This window comes from Gymnogyps californianus, unplaced genomic scaffold (genome assembly GCF_018139145.2).
Source record: "Gymnogyps californianus isolate 813 unplaced genomic scaffold, ASM1813914v2 HiC_scaffold_178, whole genome shotgun sequence".
NCBI classification, from domain to species: Eukaryota; Metazoa; Chordata; class Aves; order Accipitriformes; family Cathartidae; genus Gymnogyps; species Gymnogyps californianus.
Genome location: NW_026114059.1, coordinates 29,376 through 47,019, shown reverse-complemented (window position 1 = coordinate 47,019; position 17,644 = coordinate 29,376). Strand labels below are relative to the sequence as shown.

At 44.7% G+C, this 17,644-nt stretch overlaps 1 protein-coding gene across 1 annotated transcript; it reads right to left on the bottom strand.

Annotated features, from left to right (window-relative positions):
* Nucleotides 1-9,215: 9,215 nt before the first annotated feature.
* LOC127028085 (phosphorylated adapter RNA export protein-like) lies at nt 9,216-15,952 on the bottom strand. Its single transcript, XM_050913905.1, is given in 3 exon segments — nt 9,216-9,336; nt 12,976-13,595; nt 15,854-15,952. Coding segments are annotated over 3 exon segments (840 nt in total).
* Nucleotides 15,953-17,644: the final 1,692 nt, after the last annotated feature.

Genomic DNA, 17,644 nt, shown 5'->3' with positions numbered 1-17,644 from the left:
CTTCCTTCACCTTCCCCTCCTCCTCCAGGCTAATTACAGTAGTGTTTGAGAACTTTGAAAATTTTGAATATCCTTGGAATGTTGAAACTAACATGGTCCTATTGCTAGGAACTAGCTTGTTCCTGAATGTGGTTCAGGTCTTGTTCAGGGTTAAACAACTATTTAAGAGGATCCCCCAGAGATCTGCCCCAAGGCTGCAGAGTTATGAGTGGCAGGGTGTGAGGGGTAGCATGGGCAAATGCCTAGGACGGTGGGCACCTCCAGTGTTTAGGAACTTCACCCTTGAACAAGTGCAGAATCCTGAAAAACTAGTAGAACATTTGGAAAAAGTATGCTGTCACCCCGACAATTCCAGGGAGACACAAATCACTGCAATGTGCTGGGGCCTGGCTCATGCCTACCGAGCCCTGTTTAACATTATTCAAGGGGAAGCGAAGGTCTCTGGATCTGACAACAAAATGACAGCCACTGCAGCCCCTCCAGACCTGGCGACAGGCACTGCAATGACTCTGACCCCAGCAACAGGCACTGCAGCCACTCCAACCCCAGCAACAGGCACTACAGTTACTGCAATGCCTGTGACAGGCACTGCAGCTGATCCAGAGAACCAACCCATGCCGGTATCAGTTGCCCCTGTACAGAAGAAGAAATACTCAAAAAAACCCAGCTCGCTTATCGAAGGATGAAGGTGAACCAGGGTCATCACAAGAACAGGAGGAAGAGGCAGAACCGGAGATAATCACCCGATCCCTATCCACGAGTGAGCTGCGAGATATGCGAAAAGACTTCAGCCGTTGTCCAGGCGAGCACATTATCACCTGGCTGCTCCGATGCTGGGATAATGGGGCAAGTAGCTTGGAATTAGAGGGTAAGGAGGCCAAGCAACTGGGATCCCTTTCTAGGGAAGGGGGCATTGAGAAGGCAATTGGAAAAAAGACACAAGCCCTCAGCCTCTGGAGGCGACTTCTGTCAGGCGTGAGGGAAAGGTACCCCTTCAAGGAAGATGTTGTATGTCACCCAGGCAAGTGGACCACCATGGAGAGAGGTATCCAGTACCTGAGGGAATTAGCCATGTGGGAGATGGTTTATTATGACCCAGACGATGGGCAGTTACCCACAGATCCAGATGAAGTCCAATGCGCACGACCCATGTGGCGGAAGTTTGTACGAAGCACACCATCATTGTATGCCAATGCTTTGGCAGTAATGGACTGGAAAGACGAAGAGGGACCAACAGTGGATGAATTGGCTGGCTGACGCCAGCAATATGAAGAAAGTCTCACTTCCTCCCTCATCGCGGCTGTGGAGAAACTGCCAGACATACTAGCCGAGAAACTGTCCCAAGAGTTCCAGTGATTTGAGGATAAGTTCTGCCTCCCACCTGTACGGACCAATATCTCAGCTATTAGGAATAAGTGTCCCTCTGCTCAAGAGAGAGGAGATAGAAGGTACACATCATGGGGTACCCTGTGGTCTTACTTGCGTGACCACGGAGAGGATATGAGGAAGTGGGATGGAAAACCTACCTCGGTCCTAGATGCATGGGTATGTGAATTGCGAGGAAAAACAACCACAAATGAGGGTTCTTCCAGGAAAATTGCTGCTTCAGCCTCCAGTGAGCACTGCGAGCGGTGTGGCAGACAGAGTGGAAGGGCTGATCTTACTCCTGATCCTATGAGAAAGAATTCTAATCCATTTTTACAGAAAGTGAGTAGAGAATCCTATGACTGGGACTAGAGGGGCCCTACCTCCAGCCAGGCGGAGGAGAGGGACAACCGGGTTTACTGGACTGTGTGGATTCAATGGCCTGGCACATCAGACCCACAGGAGTATAAGGCTCTAGTGGACACCGGTGCACAGTGTACTTTAATGCCATCAAGCTATAAAGGGGTAGAACCCATCTGTATTTCTGGGGTGACAGGGGGATCCCAACAGCTAACTGTATTGGAGGCTGAAATAAGCCTCACTGGGAATGAGTGGCAGAAACACCCCATTGTGACTGGCCCAGAGGCCCCATGCATCCTTGGCATAGACTATCTCAGGAGAGGGTATTTTAAAGACCCAAAGGGGTATCAGTGGGCCTTTGGTATAGCTGCCTTGGAGACAGAGGGAATTGAACAGTTGTCCACCTTGCCCGGACTCTCTGAGGACCCTTCGGTTGTGGGGTTGCTGAGGGTCGAAGAACAACAGGTGCCAATCGCTACCACAGCAGTGCACCGGCGGCAATATCGCACCAACCGAGACTCCCTGATTCCCATCCATACGCTGATTCGTCAACTGGAGAGCCAAGGAGTAATCAGCAGGACTCGCTCACCCTTCAACAGCCCCATTTGGCCAGTGCGAAAGTCTAATGGAGAATGGAGACTAACAGTAGACTATCGTGGCCTGAATGAAGTCACACCATCGCTGAGTGCTGCTGTGCCAGACATGCTAGAACTTCAATATGAACTGGAGTCAAAGGCAGCCAAGTGGTACGCCACAAGTGATATCGCTAATGCATTTTTCTCAATCCCTTTGGCAGCAGAGTGCTGGCCACAGTTCGCTTTCACTTGGAGGGGCGTCCAGTACACCTGGAATCGACTGCCCCAGGGGTGGAAGCACAGCCCCACCATTTGCCATGGACTAATCCAAAATGCACTGGAACAGGGTGACGCCCCTGAACACCTGCAATACATTGATGACATCATCGTATGGGGCAACACAGCAGAAGAAGTGTTTGAGAAAGGGAAAAGAATAATCCAAATCCTTCTGAATGCTGGTTTTGCCATAAAACAAAGCAAGGTCAAGGGATCTGCACAGGAAATCCTGTTCTTGGGAATAAAATGGCAAGATGGGTGTTGTCACATCCCAACAGATGTGATCAATAAGATAACAGCCATGTCCCCACCACCTACCAAAAAAGAAACGGGTGTCGCGGTGGTTGCTGTGCAGGAGGCATTGGCTGGCTCGGACCCCCTTCGATGTCAGCTTGCTTTTTCTATTGTGGGGCTTTCCGAACTGCCTTTATTTCTTTTCCGCACCCTCTGAGCCAATCGTGATCGGCAGCGGCCGTAGTGTCTCCTAATTGGTTTCCCTCCTGTTTACTCGCCTTGTTCTCATTGCGCCTTTCAGCTTGCTCGTTCTTGCCGCTGCTGCTTCCTCTCGGATTGTTTTTGTGTTTTGTTTTTTGGGGTTTTTTGTGTTGGTTTTTTTTTTTTTTTTGCATTTTAGGCTTTCCTTGGTGTTGCGCTGGCTGCAGGGCTCCAGATTGAGTGGCTCTCCCAAGCCCCATTTTAGCTGTGTGGGATATTAAGTCTTGTAGCTCTTTTTAGTTAATCCCTTCGCCTCCTCTTGGCATTTTCCTTACGCCATCCTTTCTTCCCCTCCCCCGCGCAGCCCCATCGCCTGCACTGCACCGCGTCTGCTATGGCGGCCGCAACGCCGCTGAGCTCCACGCGCATCTCCCAGCTGCAGGAGAAGGAGGAGCTGAGGCAGCTCAATGACCACCTCGCCGTCTACATCGACAAAATGCGGAGTCTGGAGATGGAGAACAGCGCCCTGCAGCTGCAGGTCGCCGAGCGCGAGGAGGTGCACGGCCACGAGGTTACTGGCCTCAAGGCGCTCTACGAGGCCGAGCTGTCCGACGCTCGCCGGACGACACGGCGTGGGAGCGAGCCCAGCTGCAGATCGAGATCGGCAAGATCCGCGCTGAGCACGAGTGGCTGCTGGGCAGGTGAGTGTCTCTCATGACCAGATAGCTTAAAAATTGTTAACTTTATGACACAACCCCAAGAGCTGCACTCTTGTCAAAGAACTAATGTGTGCCACTAGCTTTTGTTTCTTGCACATATGACTTGATTTAGTTGTTTGTTTGCTTTTAATTTAAATTTGACTTCTGTGAGTGCTAGTTTTCCATTACCAAAAGAGAATTAGAATGGTTGGAATGGCAAAGTTGGCCTAATTCCAGTTGTAGTATGACAGTTTGCCTGTGAATTGATGTTGAAAGTAAGGAACAACAAGCAAAGTTGTTAGTCTTGCTCTCCTGGTATATAATCTATTGTGGGTTAACCTGGGCCAGCAGCCAGATGCCCACCCAGCTGCTCTCTCATTCCCCTTCCTCAACAGGACAGGGGGAGAAAATAGGATGAAAAAGCTCATGGGTCAAGATAAAGACAGGGAGATTGCTTACCAGTTACCATCATGGGCAAAACAGACTCGACTTGAGGAAAATTAATTTCATTTATTGCCGATTTAAATAGATTTGGATGGTGAGAGACAAAGAAAAAAAAATAAAACACCCTCCCCTCTTTTCTCAGGCTCAACTTCACTCCTTCATTCCCAACTCCTCTATCCCACCAGCGGTGCAGGGGGGATGGGGAATGGAGGGTTACAGTCAGTTTATAACAGTTCCTCTCTGCTGCTTCTTCCTCCGCACACTTTTCCCCTGCTCCAGTGCGGGTCCTTCCATGGGCTGCAGTCCTTCAGGAAAAAATCTGCTCCAGTGTGGGCTCTCCATGGGCTGCAGTTCCTTCAGGAAATATTCACCTGCTGTGTGGGGTCCTCCACAGGCTGCGAGGAAATACCTGCTCCACTGGTGTCTCTTCCATGGGCTGCAGGGGAATTTCTGCTCTGGTGCCTGGAAGACCTCCTACCCCTCCTTCTGATCTCCTCTGACCTTGGTGTTCACACTGCTGTTTCTCACCCTCCCTCCCTCCCTCCTCCCTCCCTTCCTTCCTTCCTTCCTTCCTTCCTTCCTTCCTTCCTTCCTTCCTCCCTCCCTCCCTCCCTCCCTCCCCCCCTCCCTTGTCTGGTGGTTTTGCTCTTTCTCTTTCTTAAATATGTTTTCACAGGGGCACCACCAGCTTTGCTGATGGGCTCAGCTGTGTCCTGCAGTGGGTTCATTGCCAAGCTGGCTGGAGCCGGCTGTGTCTGGCACAGGGCAGCCCCTGACCTCACAGAGGCCACCCTTGCAGCCCTCCTGCTACCAAAATCTTACTACGTACACCCAATGCATCTATTTAAACTTAATTTTCAGTTAAATACAGGCTCCATCTTGATTTTGATAATGAAAAAGATGTTTCATATGCAAACTAGTACACTGTTTTTTTTCCTATGTCTGCAGGCAGCTCCAGTATCTTTTGGGCTCTTAACTTTCTTTAAAGAAACAAAAAGGAAAGTATGAGTTTGTAATTGATGAGTCTAGTTGTTCTCTGGTGTCCCATGAAACTCTTCTACCAAAGAGATTCTTGACAGTGACAGGGAAAGCAAGGTGTAGTTGCAGATGGGCACCAAAATGACTTGACTTAAAAGTCAAGCCAGGAATTTCCATCTCTCTCCTAGTGCCTTCATGGGGGAAGATTTAAACTTCTCAGAAGCCAACAGAATAATATGCAGAGGCTTGGAAAGAAGAGACAATCTATAGTAGAAGCCATAGCTGCTTCTTTCCTTTCTGTGAGTGTAACTGGGACTTTAATAATGTGGACATGGAGGAGATTAATGATTGTAAAATTGTTTTTGTGCTGCAACTGCGGCCTCTTATGATTGAAGTCTTGTTGCTTGACATTGTCAGTCTATCAATACCTGATACAGATCATCTTTGTACACTACAAAGCACAATGAGATTATAGTTCAGAACTAAAACTCCTGAGTATTTAAGTAAAACTGTTACTGTAAAAGTCAATGAGAAAAACTCTCTAAGACTCAATTTGGAGTTTTAGAAAGCAGGCATTCTTTATTACGGCGCCGGATGCATGGGGGATCGCTCCACCTAACGTGCATACATGGTTAACACACGGTAAAGCATTTTATACCTTTCAAGCAACAGTTATCAGCATTTTTACAGTTTTGCTTAGTTACCCTCGTTCCTATTGGTTCTCGCAAGCCTCATCTCCACTTAAAGTTGCAGCGTCCTCAATGAGTGATCCGCATGCGCAGTTGACTCTTCAGGTGGTCTTTGGGGGTCCTCTGGTGGTCTTCGATAGTCTTCCTCACGATGTCCCTTGGTTGAACTCTGCTTCTGCGCAGGCTCAGTTAACTTCTGCATGCTTTGCATTTCTTGCGAATACCCAAAACTGATAAAGACCTACTGAAGCCTACCTAGTTTCTTATTACAAGGACATCCTGACCATATATCCTTCCTCTTATCTACTGAATAGGACAATGCATGCCATAATTGGTAGCCTAATATTTAGCAGACAACACTTAATCACTAAATAGAGCTTTACTATGGTATCAAAACAAACACTTAATGCTATTTAATACTGCTGCTAGATTCTACTTAAATCTGTCTGTGGTTATTGGTTGTTGTTTGGTGGCAGTGTTACCGTAAAAGTCGGTGAGAAAAACTCTCTAAGACTCAATTTGGAGTTTTAGAAAGCAGGCATTCTTTATTACGGCGCCAGATGCACGGGGGATCACTCCACCTAACATGCATGCCACATGCCATTATTACAGGGTTTATATCCAGTTATCTAATTAGTAACAATTAGTAAAAACACGCCTAAGTTTACACTCATTGGCTAGTGATAAACATTTCATTCATTACTGGTCAGTCGTATTTAAATTAACTCCGCTTGCGATGTAGATTAGCACGCATGCTCCTTACGGGTGTGGGGGGGCAAGTTTCTTCGGTCTTGAATTGAGTCGGTGGTCGTGCTTCCCCCTGCCGCTTTCACCTTTCCCCTAGTTACGAAGGACTTCTCCGGGTTTGGCTCATTTTGTAATTCAGTCAGCAGAGCCGGGAGTACAATACCGATATTGAGGAACATCTTGCCCTTTTATCACATATTGTTACTTGCTAATCTTTGGTATGTAGGCCTACTTGTCCTTGGTACGCAGACTTGCTCATCTCTGGTATGCAAGCCTGCTTGCTCTATCTGTACAAAGTTTACACAAAGGGGCCCTTCAAATTGTCTAAGTCTTTTGGTAACAATGCTTTTCTCCTAAACGAGAAAACAAAATATAATCCAAAAGATCTAAGAACAGGAAAGCTCAGTTTCACAGTGTGTTCTTGCAATAGTAGACACCATATGCTTTTATCACCCTAGTGATGTGAGCAGCCAGAAAGGTGACCTGGTTAAAAGGAAGAATACTGAACAGAAGATGATGCCTGCTGAAATACTGACAGAAAAAACACCTGCCAGCCTGGGAACTAGGCCTGTGAACCAGAAGCATCCTTGAGAAGCGCAGCTGGCATCTTTGAAGTGGAGCTGGGTACCTAGAAACATCCTGAGGAGACATCCTGAGACACCATTGATAAGCGCAAAACCAAGGAACTGTAGCAGCAACTTATCATCTGAAAGGATGAAAAGTAGCCTGGAAAAGGGGGAAACATCCTGAAAAAGTAAGAATCGATAACTGTTATTGGTTGTTCTAGCTGAAAGAACAGGAAAACTGTCTGGAAAAATAAAAACTGGTCTGAAAGAGCAGGAAACATCATCATCTATTGGCTGTCCCAGGTAAAAAATAGAAATTAACAGCATCTATTGGCTGCTCAAAGTGGTGGTGTCCTGCGCCTTCTTATGTCTCTGTGATATACAAATGACTCAATTTTTACCCAAAATGGACACACCCCCCCCCCAAGAGAGCTCCATGCTGCACGTACTTTTCCTTTTCCTAAACAGGTTGAGCTCCCTGCACGAACTTTTCTACAATATTTCCTAGAAAAGTTATTGGACTCAGTGACACAGATCATCTTTGAAGTGAGACCCTGTCCGTTATTTTATTGGTCCTTCTTCTGGGGTTCATTCGGTTTGTCCTCCTACTTCTGGGATTGGTTTGGTCTCCTTCTGGGATCTGTTTGATGTGCTTGGTAGTGGTAATATTATGAACGTACATATATATGCATATAAGCAATCTATCATAAGTATATCTCCTATTATATTATTGATAAGTTTGCTTTACTAGTGGTAAGTTTGTAGTAACCTGTAATATTATATATACTTGTTGCTGCTATACTATTGATTGTTGCTATACAAATTATTAGCAGCACTCAACAGTAATAGCTTTTTTTATATATATATTTTATATATATATATATATATTTGCTTTATTAATCATAGGTATACTTACTAGTGGTGATTTTTGTGGTAATCCGTAATAAAGTAGAGAAATTTAGAGGATAAAGCCTCCATGTCCTTGTTTATTACGGAATCCTGTGAACCCACGGTCATGATCTTTATATACCCGCAGGCTGGGCAACCCTTTAGGGTTGTGACACCTAGTAACAAAAAACACCTAACCAAGAAAAACAGTATACTTGATTTGCTTTTTAAACTGCATACTCTGATTTGCAGCCAAAGAATTTGTTCCACTAGGATTTGTGTCCTTTCATCTCCTCGGTAAATACTTGCTGATAAATACTTTAATCCTTCAAGACTATTACTGCTTTTAAGAGAAGTCATTAGCTAGATTTATTTTTTTTTTTTGATGATGGAACTTTACAAAAAAAAAAAAAAAGGCAGCATATTACAAGTGCCTGAAATACTTACTGCTTCCCCTCCCACCTCTCTCTCAAAAAAACCTCTTGCTCTAAAAAACCTCTAAGGCTCATTATTTAATAAAAACAAAAACATACGCAGAATTTGATAGCCTAACCAGTAAGTAAGTATAGGATTTTACCATGATTTGCAACAGAAATCAGTACTCAGTTTTGCTCTACAGATACACAAGCCAATGGTCCTACGTTAAAGCTAAGATTCCTTTTTGAATGTTACTTTTCACATGTGACCTTAGAAATGCACACTACATAGTATTTTGACCTCTGATGGCATGCTGATTAACCTAGTAGATAGGTCAGTGGTGTCAAAAATCCACCTGACTTAATGAAGTAATGTGGCCAGATGCTACATCTGGATCCTAAAATTATAAGCTTTTATTCAAGCTTTAGAATCTTTTACTCTTAAGTGAGGGAAACATCCCAAAGGAATGCAAAAGTAATTGATATAATGTTATAATTGCAAATCAGATATTGATTTTAGGACAAAAGTTGGGCAATTTTCAGGTTCATTAACCTCATTGTTTACTCAAACCCTGCCAGAAGGTTACATTAGCATTTACCGTTAAATGATTTTTTTTTTTTTTTATGGCTCAGATGAAAAACTCATGAGGGAAGACCGTAAATTAATGCATGGAATCTGGGAAAACTTGTCAGAATGTGAAAGCTATGCAATAGTATTATGCAAGTATTCTGCAAGTAAAATGCCCTCCAAACCCACAATATCACATTTTTCTTACCACTATGAACAGTCCACACCATTTTGTTCCACTTCAGCTGTTTCCACAAGCAGTTCAATAGCTTTCCTCTTTCCAATTTTTTTCACTACTTGGACAATTAAATCTTTCTTTGGCTCACAAAGCCTGGGGGGGGGGAGCACATTTACAGTCAGTGGAATTTCTCAAGTAAAATTGGCCATGGAACTTCCATAATGAATAATTTATTTTGTGGGACAGAAACCTGTGCTAAAATTAACGAGTCTATACTTTTAAAACATGTTTCAATTGGCTTCTTAAATTTAATTTCAAAATACTGAGTGTCTGAGAGACAATAACTTATATAGCATGTATTTTTTTAAATTTGTTTCAGTAAAAATGCATTGAGTGATTATTCTCCCTCTGTTGATGTGTGAAAAACTAAGCCAAATGAGAATTTGTACAGACCTCTGAAATTAAAGTATAAAAGCCTGCTGTACATGATAAACTAACTGTACCAAAGGGGTTGCTGTGAGCACAAAGTGAGCAAGGAAGTTAGGTTACAGTAAATGCAACATTTAGGCTAGTTACAATTAATTTGCATTTCATAATTAAAATGATAGCACCCTTTACAGTTAAATCAACAATTAATTTGAATCAACAGTAAGTGTAAAAGTTCCCCTGTATCCCATGCAATTCAGAACTATGTAATAAAAAAGAAACAAGTCTATTGACTAATCTATGATAACCTATCAAATGCAAACAGCAAAAAAAACCCCCAACCCTAAAAACAAGCAAACAAACCAAAAATCACAGTATTACTGAAATAAATTGGATTGTTGTTAGTAACAGTGTCCTAGTACAGAAATTTTCATCATCAGTCTGTATGAAGGGAGAGGCTTTCATGGCCTCAATTCACTGTGGAGAGAGGAGAAAGGGGGGGAAGTAAGCCCACAAATCAAAACCACCATCTAACCAAAGAGCTTCAAGTGACATTACTATGCTACAAAGTTACACGTGTCACAACTATAATAAAAGGTGACTGACCACCAACGTTGACAACTATTTAGGAACAACTAGGTTAGCTTCAACTGCTTCAGTCGTATGAGAGAAGTTACCTGAAATTAAATGTTAAAGCTCACATTTTAATGACACTTCTCCTAACCATGCAAAGGCTTACCCTACCAGCATAACTTTATACTTTGGGATTAATCTCACCGAATTCAATGGATTATTAGGTACTGGAAGTTAAATGCCTTCTTAACTGTTTACTGGATTGAGTTCTAAATTATAAATTATTGGAAGAAAGGGAAATGTTTCTCAAAGATACAGGCAGCTTTAACGTAACCAGGATTCCTTAAAGATTTGGTTAAATCGACCTTCTGTTAGTAGTGTTGTCCCAAAAATCAGGATTCTTTCACCCGGTGTGCAAAAAAGCCGATTAACACACAGAGCCGAGATATTTGTTTATTTCATGTCTGCGCAGAGATGGGAGCTAGGTGGTAACTCCACAAAGCTAGCACACCCAGTTAACACACGGTAAAGCATTTTATACCTTTCGAGCAACAGTTATCAGTATTTTTACAGTTTTGCTTAGTTACTCTCGTTCCTATTGGCTCTCGCAAGTCTCATCTCCACTTAAAGTCGCAGTGTCCTCCTTTTTTACTGCGCATGTTCTGTGAGGAAGGGGCTTCTGTTGGTAGGGGGCTCTCCCTACCTAAGGATGGGTTTTCTAGTATGTTAGTTAGGATAGTTCACTCACAGTTCAAGTAGCTCTTTGGTTGCCCCTGTGCTGATCTTGGTATGTCTTTACCCACTGACTTAAGGTGTCATCTTGTTTCTCTTCTCAAGGTCACGCCTCGTTAACTAAATAGCATCCTTTGGTTTTGTTTCTCGCATATCTCCAACAGTAGCAGTGACAGCTTAAGCAGTCACCTCTCCGCCCAGCGTTCATTCTACCCCTGCACAATCCTCCTAGGTATGCTTTAACAACAAGAAACTGTGCACCACAACAGGAACTGAACAAGTTAAGGGTGGAGGAGAAAAAACAATAGAAATGGCACACTACAGTCAGAAAAGCTCCTTGATTTCAGTTTGCTGCGTGGGCCAGGCACAGATGGCACAGTAAAGCTTAAGCGACAGTGCTTATGATGTGTATAACCATAATTCTACTGATCCAGTTCAGCACAGCTATTCCTATAAAAAAAATTAGAAAAAAGCACTAATCACTGTCTATTCGCTGTATTCATTTTGGTATTTGGCAATACCAGGTATCATATGTAATACATTAAAAATAGCGTAAGGGTTTAGGGCGGCCCCACCAATTTATAGCTTTGGGATACAGTAACAGACACCAGTACAACAGCTTTAGGGATAAACAATTTATCTCCAAGTAACAGTACAGTAACAAATACAGATCAGTAGTAAAATTATCCAGGTCAAAATGACAGCAAATCCAGTAATTCACCAATATCTGGGTGCACAAAGACTTATATAACCACGGTTATCAGGCAGGCTAGCAGGAAGCAGGACATAGCTTCTTCTGACAAGTGACTTAGACCAGCCAACAGGCTCAGGGAATTCCTAATTCCCTGATAAGACTGTCTTCTTTTATTGTTGAATCATGGAAGCTCCCCCTCTGTGCCAGTTCTGTCCTTGGGGTGCGTGGGGCCCGAAAATACTGTATAAGGCAATACTAGCCCCACAAATGGTCATCAAAACCAATTTTTATTTAGATGTCCATCTAAAATTAGTAAGCGTTGCAACTCTTGTTCCCTACATAACCTTAATTTTGTTCCCTTGCACATGGATGTTATGGGTAATTTATCTACTGAAAAAGGACTGTAGCAGCTTAAGTCCAGTGCTGCCAGTGCCAGCTCAAAGGAAATTGTGCAGCAAACTGGTTCTGGAAACTAATCTGCCTGGAAACTAACCCTTAAAAAAAAAAAAAAAAAGCAATAGGCTTTGGACAGATAAGTTCTCTGAACTGTCTCAGTGTACAATAACTAAACACCAAGACCGTGCAAAGAAGTGGGTGACAGTAAGTGCGTGCATGGCAGGAGCTTGGTAACCCCAACGTAGGCTGGCATAAACTACCACAGAATTGCAGTGCAATTTCATAATACAGGAAGAGACAAGGCTCGATTTCAGTGCTGCTGTCTAACCTTGATACAACCTACAGTTACAGCAGCAACAAAACATCTTTTCAGACACACAGACACATGTTCCATGTATGTAAAGAATCTTTGTATTTCAGGAGTTGTGCTCTCCAAGTATTGATGCATCCCATCATCTATAATTTCAAAGATTTATAACCTAGCCAGATTTTCATGAGGAGCACAAGTGTCCATTGTTGTCCAACTTCAAATCCACATTTTTAATCATGTGATAATACAGCTTTTCCTAGAAAGGCCACTATTAAAATCTGTATCGTGAGAAACAATATTCTTCCTTGCCACTGCTCTCGATTAAACAAATCATTCCGGCAAATCTTTTCCCCCTCAAAAAATAAAATTCAAGCCATTTTAACTCTCAAATATAAAGTTTAATAGACTTTGTCAAACTCATTTCAGAACTAACTGGAAATGGGATCAGATGTTAGACAGTATTACTGGATGCTTCTACAAGATACCAGTTATAATGCTGTATTTGCATCCCAGGATTCTGGAAATATGCACAAGGCACTCATGCCTTTCATAGTTTGGTATGACGTCTGACACATTTAGTAGTAAGAAAGCTTTTTCCTTCTTTTCCGTTAACAGTTTTACCATTAACTAAGAAAGTGAAGAGATACTATATTAAACTCACCTATAAGCAATTTCATCCGTCACTTTCTCCTCAGAATCTTCTTCTGTTATCTCATACCTTCCTTTATGGTTCATTTCTTGTCTTTCACCCAGTCTATCTTTTACAGGCTGTTTCCATTTCAGAAAACATTCTCTATTTTCTTCTTCTGTTGGCAGTGTTTTCTTGTCATCACACATGTATTCATCCAGCTCTTTATCTAAAGTCTCTGCCTCCTTTTGCTGAGCTTCTTTCATCAGCTTTTTAGCCAATAAATAATTGTAAGTCTCAGGCTGCCTGCTTCTGTCAACACTACCATCCATTCCTAGAATCCCAAGGTCAGTAGCCACTGCACCCCAATTCTGCTCCTGGAGCACCACACCCCAAGTGTTGTTGACCTTCTTACTGCCTAGAACAGTTTGTTTTTGGTGGCTCTGGCTAAGCTGAAAAAGCTCATATTTAGCAGGGAGAAGGTTGAAACATTTCTGTCGTTTTGGTTTCCACAAACAGCTTTCGTCATCAGATTCAGAAAAGCCCTCACCACTTGAATCCATGCTTTTGGTTGCTCGATAAGGAATGCTTGGTGCACAGGATGAAATGCTGCTCTAGAAATGTCTGGCTGAATTATTGCCATCATGTGATTTCTGAAATGAAAAAGTAAATACCCATTAATCCAATTACTTCCGTAAAAAAGAGCTATCGAGTCATATTGAGCTAAGTCATTAGTCAGACAGAAAACATCGATTCTGGCTCATGTGACTGGGCAGTCCTCTATGAGCATCTTACGGACTGCAGTTGACAGGAGCATCTTATTAAACTTTTGTATTTTGAATGCTCGCACATGAAAGACAGCATGGACGCTATTAAAAAAAAAAAGAAAAAGACAACCCACAGATCAGGAATTACTAATCTCCTTAACATAATCTTTGTTGAATCAAGTTAAGTAAAATTATTAAGAGACTAGAAAAAGCTACTAAAATTCCCAAATAGGACAAGGACAGACATGCACAGTAGCTTTAAGAAGAACTGAAGAACAAAAACACCACAGCAACTCGGACGTTTCTGTAACAGTGTAAAATGAGTGTTCTCTCTAGAGTCTGATCTTTCAGAAAGAGGTCTGGACTAGTGATCTGTAACCACAATAGTGTTCCCAGAGACCCAAGTTAGGCAAAACAAAACAACCTTGTGGTGGGTTAACCTTGGCTGGATGCCAGGTGCCCAGCAAGCCGCTCTGTCACTCCCCCTCCTCAACTGGACAGGGGAGAGAAAATACGACAAAAGGCTCTTGCGTCGAGATAAGGACAGGGAGATCACTCAGCAATTACCGTCACAGGCAAAACAGACTTGACTTGGGGAAAAAATTAATTTAATTTATTACCAATCAAATCAGAGTAGGGTAATGAGAAATAAAACCAAATCTTAAAACACCTTCCCCCCACCCCTCCCTTCTTCCCGGGCTCAACTTCACTCCCGATTTTCTCTACCTCCTCCCCCTGAGCGGCACAGGGGGACGGGGAATGGGGGTTGGGGTCAGTTCATCACTCTTCGTCTCTGCCGCTCCTTCCTCCTCACGCTCTTCCCCTGCTCCAGCATGGGGTCCCTCCCACGGGAGACAGTTCTCCACGAACTTCTCCAACGTGAGTCCTTCCCACGGGCTACAGTTCTTCACGAACTGCTCCAGTGTGGGTCCTTTCCACGGGGTGCAGTCCTTCAGGAATGGACTGCTCCAGCGTGGGTCCTTTCCACGGGGTGCAGTCCTTCAGGAATGGACTGCTCCAGCGTGGGCTCGTCTCCCCACAGGGTCACAAGTCCTGCCAGCAAACCTGCTCCAGTGTGGGCTCCTCTCTCCATGGGGCCACAGGTCCTGCCAGGAGCCTGCTCCGGCGCAGGCTTCTCACGGGGTCACAGCCTCCTTTGGGCGCATCCACCTGCTCCGGTGTGGGGTCCTCCATGGGCTGCAGGTGGATATCTGCTCCACCATTAACCTCCATGGGCTGCAGGGGGACAGCCTGCCTCACCACAGGCTGAAGGGGAATCTCTGCTCCAGCACCTGGAGCACCTCCTCCCCCTCCCTCTTCGCCGACCTTGGTGTCTGTATAGTTGTTTCTCTCACATATTCTCACTCCTCTCTCTCAGCTGCTGTTGCACAGCAGGTTTTTTTCCCCTTCTTAAATATGTTATCACAGAGGTGCTACCACTGTTGCTGATTGATTGGCTCAGCTTTGGCCAGCGGCGGGTCCATCTTGGAGCCGGCTGGCACTGGCTCCATCTGACATGGAGGCGGATTCTGGCATCTTCTCACAGAAGCCACCCCTGTAGCCCCCCCGCTACCAAAACCTTGCCACGCAAGCCCAATACAAACCCAAAAACTTGGATGCTGCTCAGACTTTGGGAAACTAACAGCATATAGTGATTCCAATTCAATCAGGACAAGCCTAATAAGCACAAAAGCTTCCCATTCTTTAGGGTGGATGTTTCTGACCCAGTTGTTTAGGGCCCCGCTGAATACGTGCTGCAGGGCCGTGCGCCTGGCCTGCAGCCCACCTCATGGGCTTGTGTGTACCGGGGGGGGGGAAGAGGGGAGGGATGCTACCTGCGCCGCGCCGAGCGGCGGCTCCACCTGGAGGGCAGAAGCGGGCAGGGAACGCCAGACTGGCAAGGCAGCAAGCGGAGAAGCAGGGGCGAGGCGGACGAGAAAGAGGAAAATAGAGACGGGAAGGTGGCTAGGCTCTCCCGGTTACGCCTTCTGCGCTCCATTGCCAGGGGCAGCGCGGCCACCAGTTCCGCCCCCGCCCCCCCCCAAGCTACAGCGCTGCGGCAGGGAGGGAAATCAGGGCTGAGAGAGCCGTTAGAGCCCAGGGCTCGTTTCGTTCCCACCCCGTCACCGCCTCCCTTCCCTTACCTGCTGCGGATCCCTGGGAGAGTCGGCACCAGGCATACCAGAGTCGGAGAGTTCTCTGTCCTTCACGTCACTCTCTATCCGCCGCAACCCCAGCGCCATCTTCCCACCACGACGCCAGAGCACGGGAACTCCCCCGGTACCGCCTCTTCACCAGTAACAAGGACGACCCATAACGATGGCGCAGAGCGCGGCGCATGTTGGGCCTTCCCGGCGGGCGAGGTGCTCCTAGGTGGTGTCGCGACGCTGCGACAGTGTTTCATCGCTGCCGTTATGGAAATGGCTGGTGTTGCACAAAGAGCTGCTCGCAAAACAATTAATTTGCATGAAAATCTGACTGGGTCAGCTTAATTACGTGTCCCGTGGGAGCTGGCAGGACTGTATGGACTTTTCTCAGCATTCATGGGACTGCCCAGTGCCCTACGTGCTGTAGGCACCACGGTGTGTAACTACTTTCATCAACACAAGGAGCAACATCTTAAAAGCCATTGTGTTGGAGATATGCGAGAAACAAAACCAAAGGATGCTATTTAGTTAACGAGGCGTGACCTTGAGAGGAGAAACAAGATGACACCATAAGTCAGCCAGGTAAAGAAATACCAAGATCAGCACAGGGGCAACCAAAGAGCTACTGGAACTGTGAGTGAACTATCCTAACTAACATACTAGAAAACCCGCCCTCGGGTAGGGAGAGCCCCCTACCAACAGAAGCCCCTTCCTCACAGAACATGCGCAGTAAAAAAGGAGGACGCTGCTACTTTAAGTGGAGATGAGACTTGCGAGAGCCAATAGGAACGAGAGTAACTAAGCAAAACTGTAAAAATACTGATAACTGTTGCTCGAAAGGTATAAAATGCTTTACCGTGTGTTAACTGGGTGTGCTAGCTTTGTGGAGTTACCACCTAGCTCCCATCTCTGCGCAGACATGAAATAAACAAATATCTCGGCTCTGTGTGTTAATCGGCTTTTTTGCACACCGGGTGAAAGAATCCTGATTTTTGGGACAACAATTGTATTAGCAAGACAGTAAGATGGCCCGTTCTGATCTCTACAGCAGATTCTTGAGGCATTTCTCTTTCTTTGACAAATACTAGAAGAAAAACACCTCCTAAATATACAATGATGTCACTCAACCCCCCCCCCCCGAAACCTAGAGAAACAGCTGTTTTGTGCATTCCTCCATAAGGCTCTACCACAGAGCTACTACTAAGCATTTGTTACCTCTGCTTGTCCCCTAGATGTGGGATCATTTTGGGCTTTTCCACGTAGCTTGTGGGTGACCTGATCTGAAACAGCAGTAATGCTGACTCCCTACTAACCTAATCACTTGGCATAGTAGAAGTAGTTAAAGGATGGGCCTTGGCAAAGTCCTTATTTCCAGGGCTGGGCTGTCCTTCTGGTCCTTGCAATGAGCTGGTGTCCTTTAGTTTGCTTACTCAAGCATGAACAATACCAAAGTCTCCAGTAAAATTCCACTACCTCATTACATTGCAGTATATAATGTAAACTAATATATATTAACAAAGTTAATACACTTTCATACTACAAAAACATAATAGATATAATAGTTAGGGAAGGGAATTTTCATAACAGTTGCATCAGCTGTAATTCTACGCCAGAAGTCATTTTGCTCTCTGGCAAGGAAAAAATGAAAGACCCGCATTCCAAAACAGGTTTTCTTAGCAGTTCAAACACAGAATTTCATAGAATCATAGAATATCTTGAGTTGGAAGGGACCCATAAGTCGAGTCCAACTCCCTGCTCCTCGCAGGACTACCTAACACTAAATCATAT